The following is a 27,994-nucleotide window of genomic DNA, read 5'->3' on the forward strand; positions in this document are numbered from 1 at the left end:
TCATTTTGGACCAAAAGCTCAGTAGAACTTTTTTAAAGGATCGGGGTTTTTTTTCCTTTTTGGCTGTTTAGAAAGCAGATAGAGATCTTATCTCTCTTTGCCTGGAGGGAAAAGTATCAGGTCCTTGTAACAAAGGGATGTTTTTAAGCTGTGAGCAGCTGGAGATTTTTGTCTCCGACTGAGAGCAGGGTAGTTAACTTTCTACAAGGGAATTCACAAGCTAGTTTTTTCTCTCTTTATAGCTCTCAGGTTAGGCTAGTTAAGTACAAAAAGCAGGAATATGACTACCAGTGAAACAGCTAATAAACTAGAGCTGGCTAGACTGGAAGCAAAGGAGAAAGAACGAACATAAGAGACTGATCAAATTAAAACACCTAGAAATTAAGGCACAGGAAGCTGCCCACAAGAGAGCAATGGAGGCAAAAAAGGCTGCTCACTAGAGAGCTCTGGAGTTACAAGAAAAAGAGAGGCAGCATAAACTGGAGTTAGAGAAGGCAAGGGCTAAGCAGAATGTACCAGACAACCCTGGAAATCCTTCTCCAGGTACCGTTTCCAGTCCCAGAAAGTTCCTTACCTACAAGGCAAGCGATGATAGCGAGGCCTTCTTAGGCAATTTTGAAAGGGCCTGCTCTGGTACAGCATCTCTACTGACCAGTACATGGTAAAGCTGAGACCATAGCTCAGTGGACCTTTAGCAGAGGTGGCAACTGAAATGCTTAAGGAACACATGAACTTTTTTTTTTTAAAAAGGCCAGAATCAGAATGGGGCTTACAACCAAGCATGCCCATCTGCGGTTCAGAGCCCTAAAGTGGAAACCGGATGTGACATTTTCCCGACACGCCTACCACATGTCTGGAAAACCCCAGACACTTTATTGTCCCACCTCACCCCAGTCAGCTGGGCGATGTTTTAAATGTAATGAGATGGGGCATGTGAAGGCCAACTGCCCCAAGAACCCCAATGGACTGCAGTTCATTACACTGGAGTCATACCAAAGGTCCTCAGGCCCAAATGCCTCCCAGGTACCCTCAAAGTGAAGGGGAACTGTGAGAGTGTGGGCGGGAAGAAGATTACAGCATGGAGGGACACTGAAGCACAGGGGTCAGCTATCCACTAATCCTTAGTGGACCCCAAATTCATCAACCCAAAGGCCCAAGTGATGATTCAACCCTTCATGTCAAAATCTTTAAACTTCCCTACAGCCAAGTTGTCTGTCTAGTACAAGGGCTGGTCAGGAATGTGGACTTTTGCAGTCTATGATGATTATCCCATTCCCATGCTGCTGGGGGAAGATTTGGCCAACCATGCGAAGCTAGCCAAGAGGGTGGGAATGGTCACCCACAGCCAGGCTAAGCAAGCTTTCACACCTATCCCTGTTCCTGAGCCTTCCACTAGGGCCCTGTGTGTGTTACTAGAGACCCAGATGGAGGTGGTGGAACCAGATCCCCTGCCAACAACTGCAACAGCCATAGTGGATCCAATCCTAGAGACCCAGTCAAAACCAGTCCCAGAACTGAAACTGGTGAAGCAACCTGCACCAGAACCACTGCCAGCACTGAGTCCAGTGCTTGCAACCCCGTCTACAGCACCAACACCAGAGGGCACCACTGAGCCTGCACTGGCAGCAGCAGCAGATAACTCTACACAAGACGCTTAGCCAGAGCCTGAAATACCACATAGTGCATCAGAGTAGAACGGTTTACAGTCAATGGAAACAGCCCCATCACCTACATCGCTTCCAGAGGGACCAAGCCCTAGTTCACAATCCAGTGAGGAACTGATGTCTCCAGCATCAAGGGAACAGTTCCAGGCCAAACAGGAAGCAGATGAAAGCCTCCAGGGAGCTTGGACGACAGCATGGAGCAACCCACCGCCTCTCAGCTCTTCTAATAGATCCTGGTTGGTTGTAGAAAGAGGACTTTTATATAAGAAAACTCTTTCTGGTGGGCACCAGGAAGACTGGCATCCTCACAGACAGTTAGTAGTTCCAACTAAGTACCGGATAAAGCTCTTGAGCTTAGCCCACGATCATCCTAGTGGCCATGCTGGGGTGAACAGGACCAAAGACCATTTGAGGAGGTCATTCCACTGGGAGGGAATGAGCAAGGATGTTTCTACTCATATCCGGTTTTGTGAGGTGTGCCAAAGAGTGGAAAAACCCCAAGACCAGGTCAAAGCCCCTCTCCAGCCACTCCCCATAATTGAGGTTCCATTTCAGCTGGTAGCTGTGGATATTCTGTGTCCTTTTCTGAAAAAGACACTGAGAGGAAAGCAGTACATACTGATTTTCATGGATTTTGCCAGCCAATGGCTGGAAGCAGTGGCTCTACGCAATACCAGGGCTAAAACTGTGTGTCAGGCATTAACAGACATTTTTGCCAGAGTAGGTTGGCCTTCCGACATCCTTACAGATTTGGGAACTAATTTCCTGGCAGGGACCATGAAAAGCATGGGGGAAGCTCATGGGGTGAATCACTTGGTTGCCACACTTTACCGCCATCAAACAAATGTCCTGGTGGAGAAGGTTAATGGGACTTTGGGGGCCATGATACATAAATTCATAAATGAACACTCCAATGATAACACTCCAGTGTTACAGTAGTTGTTTTTTGCCTACAGGGCAGTACCACATCCCAGTTTAGGGTTTTCACCATCTGAACTTGTGTATGGACGCGAGGTTAAGGGGCTGTCAAAGTTTTTTTCCCCACTTTGAACTTTAGAGTACAAATGTGGGGACCTGCATGAACACTTCTAAGTTTAATTATTAGCTTAGATCTGGTAACACTGCCACCACCCAGAAATTTCAGTGTCTGGGGCACTACCTGTCCCCCCTAAAACCTTCCCCTCCCTGGGCTGCCTTGAGGGACTTCACTAATTCCCTGCGGAACACAGATCCAAACCCCTTGGATCTTAAAACAAGGAGAGATCAATCAGATTCTTAAAAAGAAAGCTTTTAAAGAAAGCAAGAAAGAAAGCAAGAAAGCAAGAAAGAAAGGTAAAAATTGTCTCTGTAAAATCAGGATGGAGAATGCTTTACAGGGTACTCAGATTCATATAGCCCAGAGGAAACCCCCTCTAGCCTTAGGTTCAAAGTTACAGCAAACAGAGGTAAAATCCTTCCAGCAAAAAGAAATATTTACAAGTTGAGAAAACAAACATAAGACTAACACGCCTTGCCTGGCTGATTACTTACAAGTTTGAAACATGAGAGACTGATTTAGAAAGATTTAGAGAGCCTGGATGTATGTCTGGTCCCTCTTAGTCCCAAGAGCGAACAACAACAACAACAACACAAAAAGCACAAACAAAGACTTCCCTCCACCAAGATTTGAAAGTATCTTGTCCCCGTATTGGTCCTCTGGTCAGGTGTCAGCCAGGTTTACTGAGCTTCTTAACCCTTTACAGGTAAAAGAGACATTAACCCTTAACTATCTGTTTATGACAGGGGCTATTACAGTTGGTGAAGCAGCAATGGGAAGGGTTTACGGCTTCTCCAGGAACTAACATTTTGGACTTTGTAAACAACCTACAAAACACCCTCTGAACCTCTTTACCCTTTGTTAGAAAAAAACTAAAAGATGCTCAGGAAGAGCAAAAAGCCTGGTATGATAAACATGCTAAAGAGCATTCCTTCAAAGTAAGGGACCAGGCCACAGTCTTGAAGGTGCTCCAGGCCCATAAGATGGAAGCGTCGTGGGAAGGGCCATTCATGGTCCAAGAGCACCTGGAAGCTGTCACCTATCTCATAGCAACCCCCAGGCCCCACCTCAAACCTCAGTCCTAAAGTGTATCATGTTCATTCTCTAAAGCCCTTCTATTCCATAGAGTTAAAGGTTTGTCAGTTTACAGCCCAGGGAGAAGATGATGTTGAGTGGCCTGAAGATGTCTACTATGAAGGAAAAAGTGATGGTGGCGTGGAAGAGGTGAACCTCTCCATGACCCTTGGACATATGCAGCAACAGCAGATCAAGGAGCTGTGCAATAGCTTCACGACAATGTTCTCAGCCATTCCAGGGTGGACAGAACAGGCATACCACTCCATTGACACAGGTAATGCTCACCCAATTAGAGCCCAACCCTACGGGCGCCTCCTCAAGCTAAAAACTGCTGTAGAACGGGAGATCCAGGATATGCTACAGATGGGTGTAATCTGCCCCCTAACAGTGCATGGGCATCTCCAGTGGTTCTAGTTCCCAAACCAGATAGGGAAATATGCTTTTGTGTGGACTATCTTAAACTAAATGCTGTAACTCGCTCAGACAACTATCCAATGCCCCACATAGATGAGCTATTGGAGAAACTGGGATGTGCCCAGTTCATCTCTACCTTAGACTTAATCAAGGGGTACCGGCAAGTACTGCTAGATGAACCCGCCAAGGAAAGGTCAGCCTTCATCACCCATGCAGGGATGTATGAATTTAATGTGCTCCCTTTCAGGCTGCGAAGTGCACCTGCCACCTTCCAAAAACTTGTAGATGGTCTCCTAGTTAGATTGGGAGAATCTGCAGTTGCCTACCTTGATGATGTGGTCATCTTTTCTGATTCATGGGTAGAACACCTGGAGCATCTACAAAAAGTCTTCAAGCGCATAAGGGAGGCAGGACTAACTGTTATGGCTAAAAAGTGTCAAATAAGCTTAAACAGAGTGACTTACCTTGGACACCAGGTGGGTCAGGGAACTATTAACCCCCTACAGGCTAAAGTGGATGCTATCCAAAAGTGGCCTGTCCAAAATCAAAGAAACAGGTTCAATCCTTCCTAGGCTTGGCCAGATATTACAGGCAATTTGTACCGCACTACAGCCAAATTGCCACGCCACTGACAGACCTAAACCAAAACGAAACAGCCAAATGCAGTTCAGTGGACTAATGAATGTCAGAAGGCCTTTAACCAGCTTAAAGCAACACTCATGTCTGACCCTGTGCTAAGGGCCCCAGACTTTGACAAACTATTTCTAGTAACCACACATGCGTCTGAGCGTGGTGTGAGAGCAGTTTTAATGCAGGAAGGACAGAATCAAGAATTCCATCCTGTCATGTTTCTCAGCAAGAAACTGTCTGAGAAGGAAAGCCACTGGTCAATCAGTGAAAAGGAATACTATGCCATTGTGTATGCACAGGAAAAGCTACACCTATACATTTGGGGATGGTGTTTCCAACTACAAACCAACCATGCTGTGCTGAAGTGGCTTCATACTGTCAAGGACAATAACAAAAAACTTCTTAGGTAGAGTTTAGCTCTCCAAGATTTTGATTTTGAAATATAACACATTTCGAGAGCTTCTAACAAAGTGGCTGATGCACTCTCCGTGAAAGTTTCCCAGAATCAAATGGTTAAAATCATCCTTGAAATGTGAAAAATAGTTTTTATATAGTCAGTAGGATATTTAAAGGTACATGTGTCTTATTAACTCTGTTTTCTCCTAGAGCTCCAGGATGAAATCAAAACCAGTGTGGAACTGGCTGTCCAACACTATCTGTGATTTGGGGGGCGTGTCAAATATAAAGGGAAGGGTAACAACATTCCTGTATACAGTACTATAAAATCCCTCCTGACCAGAGGCACCAAATCCTCTTACCTGTAAAAGGGTTAAGAAAGGACAGTTATCTGTTCAGTAACTGGCGTTCTTTGAGATGTGTTGCTCAGGTGTATTCCACAATAGGTGTGTGTGCTCGCCACATGCACCGGTACCAGAAGTTTTTCCCATAGCAGTACCCATAGTGGGGGAGCACGGCTGCGACCCCTAGAGTGGCGCCTCTAGATTGCACTATAAGGGGAGCTGCGCACTCCTCACCCTCAATTCCTTCTTGCCAGACAACTCCGACAGAGGGGAAGGAGGGCAGGATGTGGAATACACCTGACCAACACATCTCGAAGAATGCCAGTTACGGAACAGGTAACTGTCCTTTCTTCTTTGAGTGATTGATCATGTGTATTCCACAGTAGGTGACTCCAAGCTATATCTAATGGAGGTGGGTAGGAATTTAAGGGTTTCCGGGATGGAGTACCGCCCTACCAAACCCGGCGTCATCTCACTTTTGGGAGATGATGGCATAGTGCTATGAAAAGGTGTGGACAGAGGACCATGTGGCAGCTCTACAAATGTCCTGCATGGGGACGTGAGCTACATAGGCAGCCACCGAGGCCTGAGCTCTCGTAGAATGCACCTTCACGATAGGCAGCGGGGGAATCCCTGCCAGGTTGTAACATGCGCGTATGCACGAGGTGATCCAGCGGGAAATTTGCTAGGTAGAAACTGGTTGCCCCTCGTGTTCGGCCGATACAACGAAAAGTTGCAGGGATTTCTGGAATGGCCTGGTTCGGTCTAGGTAAAAGGCCAGTGCCCTGCACCCATCTAGCATCTGTAGATGTCGTTCCTCATCAGAGGAATGGGGCTTGGGATAGAGTATCGGAAGGAAAATGTCCTGATCCATACGAAAAATCAAGACCACCTTTGGCAGAAAAGCAGGATGTGGGCAAAGCTGGACCTTATCCCTGTGGAAGACCATATATGGGGGTTCTGAGGTTAGGGCCATAAGCTGAGACATGGCAGGCTGAGGTGATTGCCTTCCATGATAAGTGGGACCAGGAACACATGGCCAAGGGTTCAAAATGGGGACCCATGAAGCAGGAGAGCACTAGGTTCAGGTCCCATAGCAGGACCAGGGGCTTGGCATAAGAGAATGCCCGATCCAATCCTTTCAAAAACCGGGAAGTCATGTGATGGGAAAATACCGAGTGACCACGCACCGGAGGGTGGAAAGCCAAAATGACCGCTAAGTGTACCCTGACCAAAGTGGGAGCTAGCCCCTGGGTCCTCAGGGACAGGAGATAATCGAGAATGAGTTGGAGTGATGCGGATGATGGGGAAGTACCCCTTTCTCTCACCCACCTAGAGAACCTAGACCATTTGGCCAGGTAGGTCCGTCGTGTGGCCGGCTTTCTGCTTTCCAGCAGAACTTTCCTGTCATCCTCTGAACACCTCCCTTTCTCCTTGTCTAACCATGGAGCAGTCACGCTGTCAGATGAAGCGCGACCAGGTTGGCAAGGAGGAGGCATCCCCCCTCCTGGAAGAGGAGATCCGGCAGAAGCAGCAGCCTGCGCGGGGGGGCTGCTAGAAGCTGCAGGAGGGTTCCATACCAATATTGCTGGGCCCAATCCGGGGCTATGAGGATAACCCTCAACTTGTCTGCCTTCACTTTCTGTAAGACCTTGCCTATCAGGGGAAATAGTTGAAAGGCATAGAACAGGTGGCCCAACCACCGAATCAGGAACACATCCGAGATCGCCCCCCTGCCCACCCTGGCCCTGGAGCAGAACTGGGGGCAGAGACGATTCTGCACACTAGCAAAGAGATCTACCTGGGGAGCTCCCCACTCTCGGAAGAGTTGCCGAGCGACCTCCCAGTGAAGTGACCACTCGTATTGATGGGAGAAAACCCTGCTGAGGTGATCGGCTCGCGTATTGCGAGTGTCAGGTAGGTGAAAAGCCCTCAGAGAGATATCATGGGCTATGCAGAATTCCCATAGGTCCAGGGCTTCCTGGAACAAGGCAGAAGAGTGTGTGCCCCCGCCTGTTGATGTAATACATCATGGCCATATTGTCCATGAGGACTCTGACCATCTTTCCCCACAGGTGCAGGCTGAAAGTTATGCATGCCAGGTGCACCGCCCTGAGTTCACTGACGTTTATGTGCAGGGACAATTCTGAGATTGACCATCTGCCCTGGGTTTGGAAGCTCCCCGTATGGGCTCCCCATCCCAGGTCCGAGGCAGCCGACACCAGATCTAGTGAGAGAGGGGTCTCTCGGAAGGGAATCCCTTGTAACATGTTGCTCGGGAGGGACCACGATTGCAGGTTGGCCACTACATTGGGAGGTAACATGACCACCTTGTCCAGGTCATCCCTGGCCTGGGAATATTGGGAGGCCAGCCAGAGTTGGAGGGGCCTCATTCTGAGCCTGGCATGTAGCACCACAGAGGTTCATGCTGCCATATGGCCTAAGATTTGAAGGCACACCCTTGCTGTCATCATGGGGAAGGCTGTGACTGAAGCTATGAGACTTTTGAGTGCCACAAACCTGTCCCGGGTGAGAGAGAGGCCGTGGCCACCACTGAGTCTAACAGCGCTCCTATGAAGTGTATGCACTGAACTGGCACTAATGTGGACTTGTCCTCGTTCACCAATAGGCCTAGACTTTTGCAAGTGGCTAGCAGAAATTCCATCTGGGCCTGCACCTGGGACCAAGACTTGCCCTTGAGTAGCCAATCATCCAGGTAGGGGAAAATTTGCAGCCCGTTCCTCCTGAGGTGGGCTGCCACTACCACCATGCATTTGGTAAAAACCCTGGGAGGCCGTGGAGAGGCCAAAGGGAAGGACCATAAACTAGCAGTGGTCCCGCCCTACCTGGAAGCGGAGGAAGGACCTGTGATCCTCAAAAATATGGATGTGGAAATATGCATCCATGTCTCCCAAAATGAGATTATAGTTGTGACATGCACATGGTGTAAAAAAAGCTCTTGGGTTTGTTTTAAAAAGTCATGCTTGTACACCTGATATGTTTCCCTTCATATTTGCACCGTTGTCATAGCCCTGCCCACGGATATTTGCAAAGTCCAATCCCAGGTCTTTGAGTTCAGTTAAAATGATATTGTACAAATATTCACCTGTGCTGCTTTCTACTGCTATGAACTTAATGAAATGTTCATATACTCCTGCTGGAATATTTGGTGATACACCATCAGCCACATATCTAATTGTCAATGACATTTGTTCGTGGTGACCAGTGTCAGAAGTGCAGTCAAGTATAATAGTAAAATATTTAGCAGCCTTAATCTGAGCTATTATTTCATGTTTAACAGCATTCCCTACAATACTAATAAGTTCATTTTGAATGTTTTTTCCTAAATAATGGTCATGTATTTCTTTGTTCTCGATTCTTTGTAAATGTTCCTGCATCACTGGGTCAAACTTCCCCAGTAATTCAATAACTCCAAGAAAATTTCCATTGTATGATGTTTCCAGCCGTTCATCAGACCCACAAAATGATAAGTTTCATTCTGCTAGCAACTGAATGACAGTAACTAGTCTCTCAAAAACTTGATATCAGCATTTTGCTTCTTGGTCAATAAGTTTTTGTTGTATTGAATCAATGGTTTTTTCAGCAGATAACCTTTGCTGAAGGTCGCAGCAGCTAAGCATAGCTTGCAAATGTCCTTTTGAGTTTTCGTGCTCAGCCAATCTTGTATGAATATTAGACCACCCATTAAAACCATTAGATGCTAATGAACTTTTCACATTATTGAACAAAATCTTACAGTAATAACAAAAGATCTTGTCAGCTGACACTGAGTATATCACCCGTGGACGAGGTACAATTTCACCATTTGAAAGTTTCCTTTTGCAGTGAAACTTTGAAAACAGTGTTTCCCAATCTTATTTTTAGGGAAATCTTCTACAATAATTTTAGGCGGCCCTTGTTTTACTAAATACTCCCCGATACGCTGGCTAATGTATTCTGGCCAAGCTGCAGGATCATCCGATATTTCCATCTGGTCAGCAGAGTTGAAGTTGCCTTTCTGTTCTGGATCTAAACCACTCACATCTTTATCATCAGAAAAGCATTCTTGACCCTCAGTACCTTCAGCATCAGTTACAATCCTTTTTTTAGTCTTCTCTTCACTGTGACTGTCTTGAGTGTCTTCTTTAGACTGATTTGGCTCTTCAAATTCTTCGTCATTGATGTCGTTCTCTGTCTGTGTTGTATGTTCTACTGGAGAATTTTCAACTGTACCAGCATCTTCACTGAGCTCTTCTGGCTCAACAGTAGAACCAGGTCTGCTAAAATACTTGCTAAAAGCACCCGTTTGCTTCTGTCTTTCAACTGCCTTTGCCTTGTATACGGCTCTTTTCTTATTCCCACTTGGGTACTTTCTACCAATATCTCTTGATCTCTTCCCATATTGATAGAAGTCACCACATTCTAAAAGAATATTAATTCTAGATTTTCACTTTCATATTAGGAAAATAATTTATGTTTTGATAGTTGTACAACTGATTTTCTTCAATAAATGTTTATTTTATGCCCCCTCCTTCCCCACAACACCGCCCAGCCCCGTGGAAACACCACCACCCCCCAGCGCCGCCCACCCCGCAGAAACAAACCCTCCTTCCTCAGTGCCACCCCGTTGAAACAGCTGTGGGCCAAAGAGGAAGGTTGTGGCGGGGGGAGAAATGCCACACATAGGCAAAAAGAAGTATTCCATTCTATTCATCTGAAGAAATGGGCTGTAGCTCACGAAAGCTTATGCTGAAATAAATGTGTTAGTCTCTAAAATGCCACAATTACTCCTGTTCTTTTTGCAGATACAGACTAACATGGCTGCTACTCTGAAACTTGGCACACATAGGGTGACCAGATCACAAGAGTAAAATAGGACCCGCCCCCTCACCACTCGGCCCCATCGTCACACCCCTATTCAGCCCCTAGTCCCCCACTGACTTGCTGCGTCCCTCCTAGTCAGTCTCCCACCCACCACTCACCTCCTTTCACCTTCTCCCTCCCCTGCCAGAAACCCCCATGCCTGCCCCTAGAACCCCTGCTGGCTCACTGCTCGCCTCTTTGCCCACGTGCTCGCCCCAGAGTCACCGCTGCACCCCCCCCACGAGTATATAGCCTCATTAATAGACCCAGGGGTCACTATATTACTGCACACAGCAGTCAATCAATGCAATTGTAGATATATCTCTGCATTATTCATTTTTGTATAACTTTTACATGACTTTGTATTGAACCTTGGTAATATGTTATAGTGGACCCCTAAGGTAGTATAATTAAGGTAAAAAAATGTCTTTTTGCTAGAAGTAGAATAAGATTTCCCTCTACTTTGTAATCAATTGCCCTATTGAATGAATGAGGTGTGAATGAGGAAGGTGTGGAAGGCAGGCACCTCCAGACAACTGCAACCCTGGGAGAGGGTCTGGGAGCCAGACCAAGGAGCTTTGCCCAGGGCTGAGTGGGATGGAGTTTGGGTGCTGGGTGCAGGCTCCGGGCTGGGGCACTGGGTAGGGTGCAGGAAGGGTGGAGGGGTGCAGGCTCTGGGAGGGAGTGTGGAGGGGTGGGTGCAGGCTTTGGGACAGAGTTTGGGGGCTGGAGGAGGGTGCTGGGGGGAAGGGACTGCCATGTGGCTTCCTTCCTCCCCTGATGCCCCTCACCATAGCCTCAGTGGGGGATGGAGCTGCCCCTTGCCCAGTGTTTGCAGGAGTGGTGGCTGGGGGGAAACCCAATCAAACTCTGGTTTTACTCTTTCGCTGATGGGTCACTTAAACCCCTTACCAAGTCCTTCCCACCTCTCTCACCCTGCTTTTCTACTGGGCTTGTTTGATCTTTTTGGTGGAGCCAGATGAAAACCACAAACCCCAGTGAGAGCAACAGGTTGGAAGACTAGACTGAACCCACCACCCAGACTAGTCCATCCCAGAGCCCAGGACTGAGGGCAAATGTCCGCCCATCCCCAAGCCACCTGCTTCCACTCCTGGCCTCTCCCAGCGCTGCCAGTGATTCTGTGTGGCTGCATCGGATGGGATTTTAACCGGATCCCCCACCCTCTGCTAAATTCACCCATTTTGCAACCACTCTGTACCAAGAGCACCTTCCTTCCCTGCCCCAGAGTTGCTGGATGGCTAGAAAGCTGAGCTGAGCATTTGATTGATCTAGAATATTATCATGCTCCCCCCAAAAAAACCCTTAATATCCACACAGCTTTGGGGGGAGGGCTATTCTCCCCTGCCAAAGCCGCTCTATTTTATTTTTGCAGGGCAAATGAAGGAGCCATAGTTTAATGGAAATATTCAGCCCCTACAGCGGTCTTGCAGCAGGGAAAGCAGAGTTGATGGGAAGGGAACTGGTTTGGATAGGAGCCCTAGTCCCCTTCCTTTGCAAAATAATTTGGAGAGGGGAATCAGATCACTCTGTGCCTCAGTTTCCCCTTCTGTGGGGGTGGGCTAGAGATAAGAGTATCAGCCTGCCATGTTGCAGACCTTTCGCATTCTCCCCTCTTGATGTATTTGATTTCCTCCTCCAAACCTCCCTCTCTCTTTCACCTGTAATTCACAGCACTAAGTACCGGCTCGGAGCTTTTTTCGTGTGTCACATTACATGATCCTGACTTTAGTTTTGAAACAGACACAGGCAGGCACAAAAACTCACCCTCAAACAGCAACACCACCGAAAACCACAACACCAACCCAATATTACAAATCTACGGGGAATCACAGGGTCAAACACTCACCGTTGGAAGCCCCATCAGCTGCTTAGGTGACTGAGGTCCACTGCAGAGATTCCTGTCTCCCACCGGGCCAGAAGCTCCCTCGGCGTCTCCTCCAGGTAAGTGTTGGGGGGAGGGAAGGGGAGGTGAAGGAAGGCTGCAAAGCACATGTGCCTTCTCCCCTCCTCCCTCCTTCCCTCTCCTGACCTGCAACAGCTGTGGCTGCCTCAGCCCTCTGCCCGCCAGCGTCTCTTGTTGCCTAGCAGCAACAGCTGCTGCTTCCGGGAGACACAGAGCTTTGCTTCCGGGAGAGACTCTGCCGGCGCAGGGCCCTCTCAGGCACGGGGCCCAATTCGGAGGAATCGGGCAAATTGGCCTAAAGCCCCCTGATAGCTTTAGTAAGTATTTAGCAAGGAAATGTGTTAGATTTACTTTTATTTTGGCTTGTTAATTTTCTCTGTGCTGAGAGGGAGGGTATTCCTGGTTTTCTTTTTGTAACTTTAAAGTTTTGCCCAGAGGGAAACTCTCTGTGTTTTTAATCTGATTGCCTGTGAGATTATCTTCCATTCTAATCTTACAGAGGTACTCCTTTCACCTTTTTTCTTTAAATTAAAATTCTTCTTTTAAGAACCTAATTAATTTTTCATTGTTTTAAGATCCAAGAGTTTGGGACTGTGTTAACCTGTACCAACTGGTAAGGATATTATTCTCAAGCCTCTCCAGGAAAGGGGGTGTAGGGGCTTGGGGGATTATTCTCAAGCTTGCCCAGGAAAAGGTGTGTAGAGGCTTGGACGGATATTTGGGGAAGGCAGGGCTTCAAGTGGCCCTCCCTAAATGGTTTGTTTGAATCACTTGGTGGTGGCAGCATTACCTAATCCAAGGTACAAGGAAGGATCCGCGCCTTGGGAAGTTTTTAACCTAAGCTGGTAGAAATAAGATTAGGGGGTCTTTTATCCCGGTCGCCACGTCTGTACCCTACAGTTCAGAGTGGGGAGGGAACCCTGACACTACCGTAAAATGGATTTTTTTCATGGCCAGTTAATTAAAACTGTATTTTCACGAACACCTGTTATCGTTCTGTTGCGTGGGATATCAAATGTCATTGGTGTTTTGTTCATATTTCCTATTTGTGACAGTTTAAATGCATATTCCTTTTGATATTTTATAATAAACCTTTGGAAAGATTTGATTTTTCTTCCAGATCTCTAGGCAGCTTTTGCGCTTTGTTTGCTGACGAAGACAGAGATCATGACGGTTCATGAAGCGAGTACACCAACCCGCTGATGTGACAAACACTGATGGCTTTACTGACTTGTATTTGTTGTCTTTCGACATTTGCAGAGCACGCAGACAGATTTCAGTTCTAGTGACAATGTACCCATTTTGTCGACATTCAACAACCTAATTATTGAGATCTTTCTTCAGCTCAGGAAATGAAGTGCACCTCGTTGGACATTTTTTCTCACTTCTTGGCATGTCTTTTAGTGTTTTACTTTTTCGCCATTCTCTTACATGCTTTTCGTTGATACAGAATTCACAGGCAGTGGCGCAATTGTTTGCTTCTGCATATTCAACAACATTAAATTTGAGCGCTGCATGATAAGACTTTTCTTTTGATTTCACCGTTGTTCATTTTAAATACTAGTATGAAAATAGATTATTATTATTGTAGTTATAGATTTTGTAGGACTTTATATAGGAATGTCACCTGCTTTATCACTGTCAAATTATTATTATTATTTATTTATTTATTTCAAAGCAGCCCTATAGATTAGCATGTCTGAAGAGGGGGGTAGCTCAGTGATTTGAGCATTGGCCTGCTAAACCCCAGCTTGTGAGTTCAGTCCTTGAGGAGGCCATTTAGGGATCTGGGGCAAAAATCTGTCTGGGAATTGGTCCTACTTTGAGCAGGGGGTTGGATTAGATAGCCTCCTGAGGTCCCTTCCAACCCTGATATTCTATGATAATAGGCTATTTCAATTTTATTAGAGATTCCATTGATTCTGCACGTTATATTTTTATATTGGCTTCAGACTTATGGAGGTCTATTTCAAGCCAATCTAGTCCACTAAACAAAGCCTTTGCAACTTTAAAAGGATGTGTTGACATCAATAAATGGGTAGGCAAACTTTGGCTCCCAGCCTGTCAGGGTAAGCCACTGGTGGGACGTTTTGTTTACTTGGAGCGTCTGCAGGCATGGAGCCCTTCAGCGACCTGTGGCCGCAGTTCGCTGTTCCCAACCAATGGGAGCTGCGGGAACTTCCAGTTCGCCGTTCTCAGCCACAGGGAGCTGAGAGGCTCCATGATTGCAGACGCTCCAGGTAAACAAAACGACAATGTATTAGATATTCAATTCAATGAGTCCATAGAGTTTAAAATAATCAAATTTTGGTGTAGACCCGTTTATAAGCCGACCCCCGACTCTTTGATGCATCACTTTTTTACCAAAAATATCCGTCTTATGAATGAGTATATATGGTAAGTGCTGTGCATTTGTACTGCACCTCTTGTCTATAGAGCTTTGCAAAGTTTAGCAAGTGTCTTAATTTACATTTTACATGCGGGAAACTAAGGCACAAAGAATGCCTGAATTTTGAGAAGAGTCCCAATTTGGGGTGCATAAGTTGAGACACTTCGCTCCTGATTTTCAAGAAAGGGTTTGGCAAGTCAAAAACAGAACCCAAGTCTCCAGACCACAAATTCTCTGCTCTAATCACTTGCCTCTGGTTGCCTCTCCACCATTAATGGAGGATGGTGTGGTGTTGCTCTGAAGGATTATAGAGCCCAAGTTGTTCTAAGCAGTCATTCTTACCTGGGTGCTTTAGAGGTATGATGACCTTTCATGGCTACAGAAAAGACTCAAAAGCCTCCTGACCTACCTATAAGCAATCAGCAGGTTTTCATGTCTCTTGACAAGGTTCTGCATGCGCTTCTTGTAACCACGCACAGCTCCAGCCAGCTGCTCCTCCCGAGATTTATGGGCAGCCCGGATGTCCTTCAGCATGTCATCCACAAAGCGCTTCATGTAAGCATGGTCAGCTGGTACTTTGTTAGGCCCCTTAGAAGCATTTGATTTGCTGTCCATATATTCCTTTAAACACAGAAAAGGAAATCAGCTCAAGCAGACTGCTGGACACCGAATGGCTGTTTCCTAAGACACTCAACCAATGTATTAGGATGGCTACTCCCTGTCCTGCATGGAGGTACACAGAAGAACGCATCATCATCAAAATGCTTAACATTTACAGCACTTTCCAGTTAGTAAGTGCAGTACAAACTAACTAGCGTCCAGCAAGTAGGGAAAATGAGGCACAGACACATTAATGCCTTGGAAACACAGTCAGTGGCAGAGGTGGGAGTGCTGGCTTCTATTCCTCTGTTCACTCCATTAGGCCACACTATCTCTGACTTCTTGTTTGTTCAGAAAATTACAGAGCTCTTATTAGAAACGCAACTGTTCTTCTTAGCAAAGGTTACCTTCAGTTGTTCTCTTGATCCATCACCACACTATGATCTCTTGGAGCTGTTAGCAAAGACTCTGTACTGCTATCTAGGGTGGAGAGACTAGCAGATTTCTTCCAAGATATGGCCAATTTTTCTCAATGAACTGTCCTGCAGAATGTACTCAGGGATCAGTGTAGGTCCTATGCCATGAAGTTTGACCCTTCTGCAATGCTCTGAGTCCTCAGTGATCCTCTGCAAGACTGGTTGCATGCCAGAGAAGTGTATTCCTATAATAACCTTAGGCCACTCATGTTACAAGATTCTGTGATACAGCAGGAAAGGTGAAGGGGCCATGGATCATGCAGGGTGTCAGTGGTTCTTCCCGGAGGAACAAAAGGAGGATTCTTTTACCACAGACCATGGAGTCAGCACATTGTGAAACCAAAAGTGGCACAGGTCTGGCCTGCTGAGAAAGACTTCCAGGACACTGGGTTTAGAAGCCAATTGAAAAGTAGCCATAATAAATAAAATGAACGTGCAATTAAAATAACGTGACAGAGAGAGACATAGCAGAGACTCGGTGATTGTTCTGGGCTGTCACATGGGAAATCTGGGCAGGGAAAGATTTGGGTACTCCTGCCCCCAGACTCACGGGCTGCAATCATAACACATACAATGTACAGTTAGACTTTCATAAAGAGGGAACAGCCACCAGACAGAGTGGTATTACTGCACTGCATGTTCCACTAGCCTGCAGCTCGAAGAGGGAAACAGCAGTGGTTTGAGAGCAGTGGGCAGTATCCAAACTCAAATGTCTGCCCTGTAAAACTAGAAGGAACAACTAAACCCAAAGAAAGGAAATGCAGATCCCCATACATGGCAGGGATCCTCACCGCCAGGTCCTTGATGTACTGAGTAAGACGACAGCGATATTCTTCATTCAGTTCCTTCAGCTGAAGTTGCAGTTGGGAATTCTCAACCTCCACCTCTTTGAGCTGGCTCTGAGAGGTAAGCAGCACCTACAGCACAGGAAGCATAGTCACCCCAAGGAATCAGGCTCTTCCCTGAGCCTCCTATTGGCCAGCTGAGCTTTAATCACTAGTATTCAATAGGAAAAGGAAGGTTAACTCAGAAACTTTACTTTCAGACAGTCCACTTTCCCAGGAAAGGGGCACTATTCAAAAGCAGGGCATAAGACACCACAAGAGACAGTTCATAAGGGGCAGAGAGGGAGGGAAGATTCTGCTGTCATCCAAGAACAACCCAGGAAATGTTTACTGCACATATTTCTATGCTGCCCATCCCCAAAGAATCTGGGCACCAAATGTGCACTTCATTGGCACCTTCCCTCTGGTGATCTCAAAACACTTTACAAGCATTGTGGAATGAAGCCTCAGAACCTTGTGAGGGAGGAAATTCTTATTGCCTCTATTTTATAGATAGGGAAACTGAGGCACAGAGCTGTTCAATAACTAAGAATTGGACTAAGACTCAGCAACTCATTTACATGGCCCCTTAGTATTGAAGAACGGAATCTTCCAGGTACTAAGGGGGTTCATTTATCCAGAGGAACTGGCAGTTTCTGGCTTCCTAGAGACAGAAGCACAAAACTTGACACATCCATGAAGGATGAGCTGGCCCTGTTCCATAGTGCTACACAATGTGCTGAACACAGGCATTTCTCCTTGATATAGTCTGACCCTATTATCAGAAACAGAAGTCGAGATTGATCAAGCCCCCCTGCAGAATGAGATGCTGACAAGACTTCATGGAGGAGAGACATCCAGATCAGAGCCTCACCCATCTTGCTACTGGCGCCAAGTTGCTAGTGTATGGTGCTGTACAACCAAAGAAGCAGCTGACAATCTAGGTGAGTCACAGTGTCAGAGGATGGGTCCTAGGGATCTTACCACTGACTGCTCCACCAGTTTGTGCTGAGTATTGCGAATCTCTCTCTTGGCCTGTTGCAGCTCCTTCCCCATTGCCACCCTGCATACACAGAACGGGGGACATGTTCACTTTAATCACTGAGGTGCTCATCCATCAATGGCTGCTCCATTGCCCCAGAATACTGTCCAGGCCATTTGGCATACTGTAGTACTTAAGGCAAGGAACCAATAGTATTGATTAGAGCCATAAAAAGCATAGACAGGAGCTATGCACCTGTCCTACCCCACAACTCCATGCAACTTTGCCAATTTATGTCCTCAAGGCTGAGCAGCCCAAACAAGTCTGATATTCAGGTACAGGTATCTCCTAAGCAGATACTGCCAACTGTGGACCACTGTATGCTAGGCTAAGACCATCAAACTCAGTTCACTTGAAACCAAAGGCAAATTTCATCCCAAGCCTGCTAATGTGAAAGGGAGAGCAAACCTCCTCTAGTACCAGCCTTTCCCCTAGCACAGGCTGAGCTCCTCAGTCTCTGCCTATTGATGGAAGGAACAATGATCATACGCTCAAGACACAGGGAATCAGGAAACCTGGGCTCAGTTCATGCTCTGCCACAGACTCTCTGTGTTATCCTGGGCATGTCAGTTAGGCTCCAATTTTCAAAGGGGCATCAGGGATTTAGGGACCCAAATCCCACTTCAGTAGGAGACAGGCACCTAGAAGCCACAGGGCCCCTTAAGACTCCTAGGCTTTATCTCTGTGCTTCAGGTCTCTAGCTGTAAAATGGGAATGCTATTCAATTTGTTCATGTTGGTGAGGCTGAGATATTTCAGTGCGTGGGGCCAGGCAGACAACTGTACTAGGGGGTGGGATGGCCTCAAACACTCACGCTCTCTGTTCCAGCTTCTGTTGCTGAGAGTCGTACGTTTGCTTCATCTTTTCAATCTCAGCTTTTATGTGATCCTGGTTTCCAAGCAACTAAAAGACAAGAATGAATGGGAAGATGAAAGGCATCATGCAGCGAGAATGACGGAACTGCAGAGAAAGCTCACCGAGAATGAGAAAAAATTACCAGTTACTTAACGGATTGCTACTCACTGGGAAGATGTGCGCTAATGGGGGCGAAGTGAAATGCAGGGGAAAGGGCAGACTGAATAGGGAGCAGCTAATGCACTACAATACAGCTAATACAATAGGAAGTTGTGTTAAATCTATCCTGGTTGCATAGGTATCATCACACTAAGAGTGAAATCACACTGAGATGTGGATAGGAGGGTCAGTTTACCATGAGAAACTGAATGGTGGGTATTGAAGCACTAGTCAATATCACACAAATGACGATGCAACTGAGGCAAGATGCTATTCCAGCCCATCATTCTGGGTTTGCTTTATCACCCCACCTCCACGGGGCCATCTGTGTCCCTAGCAGAGCTCTCAAGAGCCCTCTCATTCACACCATCCATTCAGCCAAGGAATGAAGGCTAATTCTTCCTTAACTAGCCAAAGAGTTCACTGTTTAGCAATTTGAGACATCAGCAGAATACATTGCTGATGTAAGCAGGCATAGTTCACTTGACTTCAGTGCTTTTTTTCCCCAGTGGGATACTATGTGGATTGATTGTGCAGCTCTCCCAGCACTGGGGGCAAGAGAAAGGGATGGAAGTTTGAACCCAAGTCTCCTGCATAGCAGTGCAGAGGTGCTACCACTGTGCCAACCCCTTCTGTGAGATTATGGTGAACATGCACATAGCAGGTAACACAGACCCACTTCCTTTAATACTCTTGTCTATATCTGCCCAATGAAAATGGCTGGGGGAAGCTCCAGTCGCAGCCTCGCCTTGCAGAAGTCACTGTATAAAACAATGCAGATCCAGTTTTCTAACAAACAAATGGAAGAGAGAGTACATGCCATTTCGTAACTATACAGCACTCAAGAAACTAGGTGTAGGCCAGGGGTCTCAAACTCAAAATGACCATGAGGGCTACATGAGGACTAGTACATTGGCCTGAGGGCTGCAATACTGACACCTCCTTCCGCTGCCCTCAGCCCCGCTCCCACTCCACCCCTTCCATGAGGTCCTGCCCCCTGCCCCACCTCTTCCCACTCCTTCCCTGCCCCCATTCCAGCCCCTTCCCTGAAACCTCCACCCCAACTCCGCTCCCTCCCTGCCCCCAAGGAGTACAGGAGGAGTCTGGGGTGCAGGAGGGATGAAGGGTGCAGCAGGGGGTCAAGGTGCAGGAGGGGTGAGGCAGGGGGCTCAGGGTAGGGGGTTCGACTGCAAGAGGGGCTCAGGGGGCGGGCTCTGGCCTGGCATGCACCAGGGCAGGGCAGGCTCCCGGCCTGCCTGCCCTACCCCCGTGCAGCTCCAGGAAAAGGTTGGAACGTGGAAGAGAGGAGAGGAGCAGCAGTGTGTGTTGCTGTTGCTTCAGGCACTGCCCCCAGCATCTCCCATTAACCAGGAACAGGGAACAGCCAATGGGAGTTGCTGGGGGCGGTGCCTGAAGCAACATCAACACACACCCTTGCTCCTCTCCTTCCCCAGGTTCTGTCTGCTTCCCGGAGCCTACCCTGCCCCCGGTGCGCATTGGGCCAGAGCTGCTCTAGGTAAATTCTGGGGGAGGGTGGAAAGGCCACGAGGAGCTCGTGGGACGCAGAAGATAACCTCGCAGGCTGCGTGTTTGAGACCCCTGTTGTAGGCAATTCTCCAAATTCAGTCTGACAGATGTTTTGCATGGGGGAAGGGTGAGCAAGGAGGATGAACCCCACACAATAAATAATCACAAAAGTACACAGCTCAGATCCACATGCAGTGTTCCACACTCACATGTCTCTCCAGTTTTCGACGTTCGTGTTCAGAGGCAACTATATCTTCCAGCTGATTTCAAAAAACAAACAGGGCAGTGGTCAGATTCTGATCTCTTGGTGAAAGCAAGGAGATCAGACTACCTAGGAGCCCAGACAAGTCCATACCTTCACTTTCCGGGCAGAGAGGCGGTGGACCACAGCCCGCACCCTTTCCAGCTCGGCCGAGGTTTCATTGGCCAGTGCTTGGGATGGGGAGTAGTTACTCCATGACTGAGGAAGGGAGCTCCTGGTGTTGACCAGGTTTAGCAGCTCTATGCTCAGCTCTTCATTCTTAGCAACCTGCAAATTAAAACAAGATGGGAACCGTTTCATTTCTTAAGCTTTCCCCTCTCCAGCTCTCAGTGTGTATTATTCGTCATGCACGTGCAGTTATTTATATACACAAAGCATTCACTTTTATCCCTTTGGATAGCAGATTTTTTCTCTCACCTGTCTGAATATGCTGGTGAACTATTTAATTCTCATAAAAAGGCAGGGCTGGTACCATTAACTAGAACCAGCTAGAGAGAGCAAAGGTGTTGCTGTGTGATTTTCTTCCTTACACAGCTCTGCCAATGTCCCTCAATTCTCCCCTGCAGCATCCATGCTATTCCAGTTCTGGAGCCCTCACCCAGTTCTGCCAGTGCACCTCATTCAGGACTTGCAGATCCTCCTGCTAATCCTCTCCCCCGCCCCCTAGCTCTGCCAATGGCCCTCACTCCTGACCTGCAGTACCCCTTACTATTCCAGTCCTGGACTTTTCCTGACCAAATTGAATAGTGTTACAAAAAATGGACAGATACCCTCTAGGAACTAGGCTGATGCCACCCAAGTCATTTCATTTTTGATCTTTATTATAGCTGAACACAGACCTCCAGAAGTAGATTAACCCACAGCACCACCTAGCCATTCAGATTCAACGCAGTGCCAGTAGGAAGTTGACACATTTTGGAAGGATAAAAAGCATCTCAACTAGAAAGGCTCAGTTACAGGGGATCTGGAGTGAATATTGAGGGAATTCATGTCTCAAGGGAGGATTAAATAACAAAACTTTGATGGGGTTTTTGACTGGGAACAAGACTGAGTAATTGTTACCAATTCGCTGAATCCTGAAGGATGTGACATTTTGGTAACCTTAGTCATCCATTTCAATAATGGGTAAATCAAAAGATAGCATAGGGTGGGCTGAGGCAGTGACAGGAGGAGAAAAGAGAAACTGACAAACAGATGAGAGATACATTGTAAAAGTTGACAGGAGCTCCCATGAAAAAGAAAGGCTACATGAGATCTTGCTTTATGTGGATAGCTACAGGGAGATAGGACCAAGATTTGCAAAGGGCTATTTTGAGGAAGTTGCACAACCTCCCAATGTCCCTGAAGAACCCCACAGCACCCTCCAGTAAATCAGAAGTGTTGTATTGATTTAGATGGAATATATGGGCCAAAGATGTTAACGCAGTCACTGTCCAACATTAAATGGTGTTAAACAAGATCTGGGTTTGGTATACAGAGACTTCAGCCTGCTTAGCACTATGGCAAAACACACCATTAAAAATCCTTTTAACCTTTTGTTAAAGACAAAGAAAAGAAGGAAAAAGAGGTAAAGGGTTTGAAATGTAAAATATGAAATAAGACATTCATCGTAACAACATCCCCATTCTCTTTACCACAGATTAACTGACTTGAAAGAGGATTTACAACAAATGTGCTAACAGCCTCAAAAATGACTGACTGACATCTTAGAGGACGGACTTCTCCAAAAGGGCCATATGGCTAAAAAGGCCAATCCAGCCCATCTCATTTGCCTTGGACAGACACACAGCAATTTGTGAATAGAAACACAGAATTGTTTTCATAATGCTTTGGAGACTCTCCCTATTATTTACAAGAGCTCACGAATGAGCTCACAGAGATGGTTTGGGCCAAGCAGCCATGACAACACACTGGCAAGTTCACAGACAGCTCATATTTAGATGTGTGTGGGAGACTCATTGTGTCCTGAGAAGACCACTGTGCAGGGCCAGCGCTTCCATTTAGGCGGCCTAGGCAATCGCTTAGGGTGCCAGGATTATTGGTGGGTGGCGTTTTGCCGGAGGGGACAGCAGGCAGCTCCGGTGGACCTACCGCAGTCGTGCCTGCAGAGGGTCCCCTGGTCCGTGGTTCTGGTGGAGCTGCCACAGTCGTGCCTGTGGGCGGACAGTCGGCTGCTTGCGCGGCTCCGGTGGACCTCCCACAGGCACGACTGCGGCAGCTCCACTGGAGCCGCAGGACCAGCACGCGGAGTGGCAAAATTGCCGTGAACCTAGGGCACTAAAACCCCTAGCGCCGGTCCTGCCACTGTGGGTTTTGAACCTGAGGCTCCTTTCGAAAAATCTGTACTGAAAAAATAATGAGCAAAAGCCACACATTGTGACTAGTCCCAACTAGCTAATTCAAAATCACTTGCTTCCAGCAGCGAGTCCAGTGGTTAAAGCAGGGAACAGGAAGTCAAGAGACTACTGGTGAAATCTTGGCCCCATTGACTTCAATGAAACCAGGATTTCACCCTAGATTTCTAATCCTGACTCTCCCACTGACTTGTTGTGTGACTTTGGGCAAATCACTTAATCTCTGTGCTTCTATTTCCATAACTGTAAAATGGGCCTATTGACACTTACCTACCTCTGTAAAGTGCTCTTAGATCATTGGCTGAGTATACTAAGTATTATTACTATACCATTAAAACTATAATTTAAATTTTAAAGGGACATGTCAATTTGAAAATCACATCTCCACCTGAAAATTGCATACCTCCCATGGGTAAAAGAAACTAAGATTAGTAAAAGTACACTAAAAAACCCTCTCCATTTGTTCAGTATGTTTATTCTGACAATATTTTATGTGTAGTTCCACTACAGTTTCACTGTTTTGTTTATGGTCCACTACACATCCTGGTACATGCACTAACAAATAAGCCTGCTCTGCGAGGAGCTCACATTCATGCTCTTTCCCAGGCCCTACAGGAGGATGTTCTCCAGCAACAGCAAAGTAGAAATTGAAGAGGCAGCAGGCAGGCATGTTCACAGAGGAGGAGGAGGGCAGCATCGGTGAGAGCAAAGCCTGCATTGTGAGGAAAACTCAGCAGGTTAGCAGGTCTCACTCACCTCCTGTTCATGTTCTTTGCCCAGGGCCATATAATTGCTTTTCAGAATGATGTATTCATCAGCCAGCTCCTTGCGATTGGTCTCCACAGTGTGCAGGCGTTCCTGTAGGGCATCATGCTCCCCAGTGACCTTCTCATCATGGAGCTCCAATTCCAGAATACGGTTTTCCAGGGTCAGTATCTACGGTGCGCAGGAGGCACAATTAGACTCTACAACAGGAACAGGGTGGGGCAGTGTAACATTCCTGGGTTTTCACTTGGCAAAACAGGTTCTCATCAGGCTTAGCGCACAAGTGACAAGTTTGGGAGTGCATTTCAATGCTCATGCAAGTGAAGGGAGAATGACAGCTCTAGCAAGAGTCAGGGACAAACTGTGGGTATTAAGTGCACACCGAAGATTCTAGATTTTAGCCCTAGAATCAGTGTATCTGACAGAGGATGAGTATGAAGAGCAGCAGAGATGGGCTAATGCATAAGAATGTAATGCAGTATTATAGTGCCACATACCATATTTTTCAGTTCAAAGTTCTCTGCCTCATACTGCTCTCTCATTTTGTTTGTCTCGATCTGGAGATCAACGAGGTCCTTAGAAATCTATGAGAGACACAAATGAGACTGCACTGTAATCTCGGGTACAGAAATCCGCAACAGGAAATTCCAGTTTCCTGAAATAAGGGCTTACAGGACATAAGTGGGGTTTCAGGGACAATGAGAGATAAGATTTTTTTCAAAAAGTTACTTTTGAAATCGGAGATTTTTTATCCTGTAGAATCTGTTTAAGAGACTCTGTGACTCCCCCTTCACTGCGAAGGTGGTATATGCCTGTTCCAGTTTGCCAGGGTAATGCCAGACTAGCCAGCCTGACAAGGTTTATGAAAAAGAGGAGCCCTCGCATTTATGTTTTCAATCTATGGGCCAAATCCTACAGTCTTTATTCAGTCCTCACTCAGATAAGAGTCCCACCGAAAACAACGGGAGTTCTGCCTGAACAGTGACTGAATTGGGACTAAGGATTTGGCCAAGAGAAAGCAGGCTAGCATCCAGGAGTAGTGGTCTAGAGCCTCAGTTGAAGTTCAGGGACTGGCATTGAGACCAACACTTCAGTGTTACTGATTATGCCAACAGATGTAGACCAAAAATATAAGCACAAAAGAGATCTGCAAGCAGACATGCCTCTTGTGAGCTGAGCACCAGCTTATTATACAGGCACTGACCACGGCTCCATAGGTAAAGCTGAGAAGAGTTTTGCACCTTAATATTAAAATATGCTGATGCTGAGACACATCAGCTGAGAACTGTGGAGAAACCCAAGACTGGATACCCTTATAACCCCAAAGAGGAAGATTATAAAGGGCAAGTTAAAACACTGAAATTAAGTGATCACATTTCGAGACATCTCTGCCTTTTCCAGAAGGAAGTGATGTGAAATAGTGGCTATCTGGAAGCTGACATAGTGCACTTGTCCTAGACTTCCCCAGCAGAAGTAACTAGAAGGAATAAAGTAGAGTAGCCCTGGCTGTTGGGGAGTGCACATGTTTTTATAGACCTTCAGGGACAATATCTTTACATTTCCCAAGGATTCTACATACCCATATATTTCTGGGCTCAGTGGGGTTCAACAGCTCAAGTATCTCCAGCTCCCAAGGTGCATGCATTACCTTAAGTTTCTCCTCCTCACTGAAAACCAATCTGGATGACAAGTCTGTTTTGGAACCAACCAGCTTCCCCATCTTCTCCTGCAGATCTCCAAGCTTTGCGTACAGTCTTTCATTCCTATCCTGCAGCTGCACCTGGGTACACAAAACAACTCCAGTGACTTTCTATGCTGAGCAGAGACAAGATCTTCTCCCCTGTGCACAGCACTGCACAGATAGGCAGGTTGAGGGAAGGGAAGGGAAGAACAAACCACTTACATGATGAGAAAACACAGCTTTCTGCATATAGTGGCTTTAACAGACTGGAAAGGGGGTTGCCAGTTGCCATCTTCATCCTGAGATTAGGATCAAGTTTTCAAAATACCTGACTCAGTATGCAGGAAAGGCACTGAAGACAAAATTTGCATTTCACACTTACATTTTCATTGGTGAGGCACTGGACCTGTTCTCGGAGGGTGCTTATGTTCTCACTCTCCATGGCACTCCTAAGATCCATGTGTTCATACAGTCGGTGCTGAAGGACCAGGATCCTTGCCCAGTACTGAGTAAGCAATGACTGAGGATCAAAGAAAGAACCAGAGATGGGATTTTGGTGACAAAAATCTTTATCTGCCAATAGGTCTTTCCTCTATGGATACCATACACAGGGTTGCTATAAACTCAGGTTGCTAGAGGGTGTGGTTTTCATTTTGTTTATGAGGTGGAACAAATGACTACACTTGCTCCTAGGAACTGCCAAAGAGGAGGCAACTAACGACACATCCAGTCTGGTATCCTGATTGCTCCCATGGCATATACTAGAGGTTTCAAAGGAAAGCTCACCAGGTCCCCCTCTTTGTTTGTATAAGGGTCTCAGTAAACATTTCACTTGTATCTTTATTGTATTTTTCCCATATTCTTCCTATCTGATCATATTCTTTTAAATAACAAAATGTTCTTTGTCAGATCATTGTAACCCTCCTGTTCTGGGCAGGATACTGCAATAAGACAGCAATCAATACATGCAACAGAGACATGGGTTGGTCTGCTTCAGTTTCAGGAAGTGGTTTCACTCACAGACAAATCCTAGAAGGATGACATTCCTGAACTGTAGAATCTGGGATTAATTCAGTGTCAAAAGGAATTCTGCCTGCACCTTTCCAGAACAAGTGGAACACAAGGAAGTTATTCTGTACTGAGATCTCTCTGATCTGGAGAAATGAGACTAAACTGAAACCACACAAAACTGGGACTGCCATCTTCTGATGTGCCACTTACTGATTGCCAGCATATGCCAAGTGGACTCTCATTACACCAAAAGAGGGAGTCAAAATATTTATTCTGAGGGGGAATTAAGGGTTTTCACCCATCCCCTTATTTTTAAAGCACCCCCTCCCTATAGATGGAGTATACTTATCCTGTGTCTGGAACGGAAGAAAAATCTTTGGAGGTTGAAATGCTATTCTATAACTAGCCACTGGGGGCGGAAAAGAGTTTTGCCTCTACACTCAGGACAGAGCAACATCTCCAATGTTCCCAGCCCCTGATCGTCTGAGAACACTAATGCTGGGCAATATCAAAAGATGTTGGGTTCAGGTTTGAGTTTACCTGCTAAATTCAGAAAATTCAAAATATCCATGATCACATGGCAGTAGCCTCCAAGCAGGACTGAGGTTTTTGGGATGGGGCAGAAGTCACAGGAGAGAAAGCACAGCAGGGGGAAAGTAGCCAACCTTCTCATCTCTTCTGTGCTCTGGTCTCCCACAGTGCAAAATTTCCTAGGGCGTCATCACAACATGAGGATGCAAGCACCACATCACCAAACTCAAACATCCACTGGTTGAATTTAGTTTGGCTGGTTGGATTTAGTTGAATTTAGATATGAATCATGCAGCTGAACACAGGTTTGTATCTTTTATTGACCCATTAAGCCAGCCCTGTTTTTAACTCAACGAACAATGCACTATGAACCCAACCATCATAGTGATATAGATGTTGCAGTTTAAGCAGCCATTAATATTCAGTGTTCAGCAACCCAGTCCTATTAATGTCTAGATTCCTCCCAGAAAAGATCCAGCTGAGGCCAGAATCTAGGGATTTGGGACCTATACTGTACCTCTACAAAGTAGTCATTTAAAAAACAGGAAGTTCTTAACTTGCGAGAGAACTATACAGGTTTTCAGCACAGCCGCCAGATGCCGAGAATCCAAGGTTGGAGACAGACAGAAAATAACCCTGGTTTTGCCAGGGCTTCTTCCAGCAACTGCGTCAACTTGGAATCACTGTAGGAAAAGTAAAATAAAACTGACATTGGACTCTATTCCCTGCCATTTCTGAAATAAACTATCTTATCTAGTGTCAACTAAAGGCAGTCAGATGGCAATATCCAATCTCACCTCCAGAGCCAAGATCATCAACACTCACTCCACTTGTGAAAACTTAAATTATTTTGTTCCTTTGTCTCTTTCTAGTAGCCTATATCACCAGGCATCAGAGCACAGGGAATCCTTCACTTTGCTACCCCCAGCACGGGTGTGTGTCAGGCAGGACCTCAGACATCAGGGCTAGTGATAAAGTTAGGATTTTCAGAGAAACCTCTGGGAATTAGATATCTGAATCTCAAATCCTACTGAACTTTAATGGGAGTTGGGTGCCTAACAGCTGGTTGAGAATTTTTTGACTCTGCATATTTTTGTCAAAAAATATCAATTTGTCAAAATTGAAACCATTTATGGGAACGTGTCCATTTCAACAAAATGTCCTATTTGG

At 46.3% G+C, this 27,994-nt stretch overlaps 1 protein-coding gene across 3 annotated transcripts in view; it reads right to left on the reverse strand.

The window, feature by feature from the left end:
* CCDC78 (coiled-coil domain containing 78) overlaps positions 1-25,979 on the reverse strand; it is a 54,963-nt gene extending 28,984 nt beyond the window's left edge. Inside the window, exons 1-10 of one of the 3 annotated variants that reach the window (XM_030545614.1) lie at positions 25,665-25,976; positions 25,250-25,381; positions 24,099-24,185; positions 23,593-23,772; positions 20,576-20,749; positions 20,430-20,480; positions 18,494-18,582; positions 17,622-17,700; positions 16,605-16,730; positions 15,147-15,358 (exon numbers count right to left, since the gene is read on the reverse strand). In XM_030545614.1, the coding sequence (XP_030401474.1) occupies positions 15,147-15,358; positions 16,605-16,730; positions 17,622-17,700; positions 18,494-18,582; positions 20,430-20,480; positions 20,576-20,749; positions 23,593-23,772; positions 24,099-24,185; positions 25,250-25,381; positions 25,665-25,742 (1,208 nt within the window). In that variant the 5' untranslated portion in view covers positions 25,743-25,976. Of the gene's footprint in view, positions 1-15,146; positions 15,359-16,604; positions 16,731-17,621; positions 17,701-18,493; positions 18,583-20,429; positions 20,481-20,575; positions 20,750-23,592; positions 23,773-24,098; positions 24,186-25,249; positions 25,382-25,504; positions 25,630-25,664 lie in introns of those variants that run through there. The other 2 variants (XM_030545615.1, XM_030545616.1) reach the window with 2 other exon arrangements.
* Positions 25,980-27,994: the final 2,015 nt, after the last annotated feature.

Source organism: Gopherus evgoodei, unplaced genomic scaffold (genome assembly GCF_007399415.2).
Source record: "Gopherus evgoodei ecotype Sinaloan lineage unplaced genomic scaffold, rGopEvg1_v1.p scaffold_38_arrow_ctg1, whole genome shotgun sequence".
Classification (NCBI taxonomy): domain Eukaryota; kingdom Metazoa; phylum Chordata; order Testudines; family Testudinidae; genus Gopherus; species Gopherus evgoodei.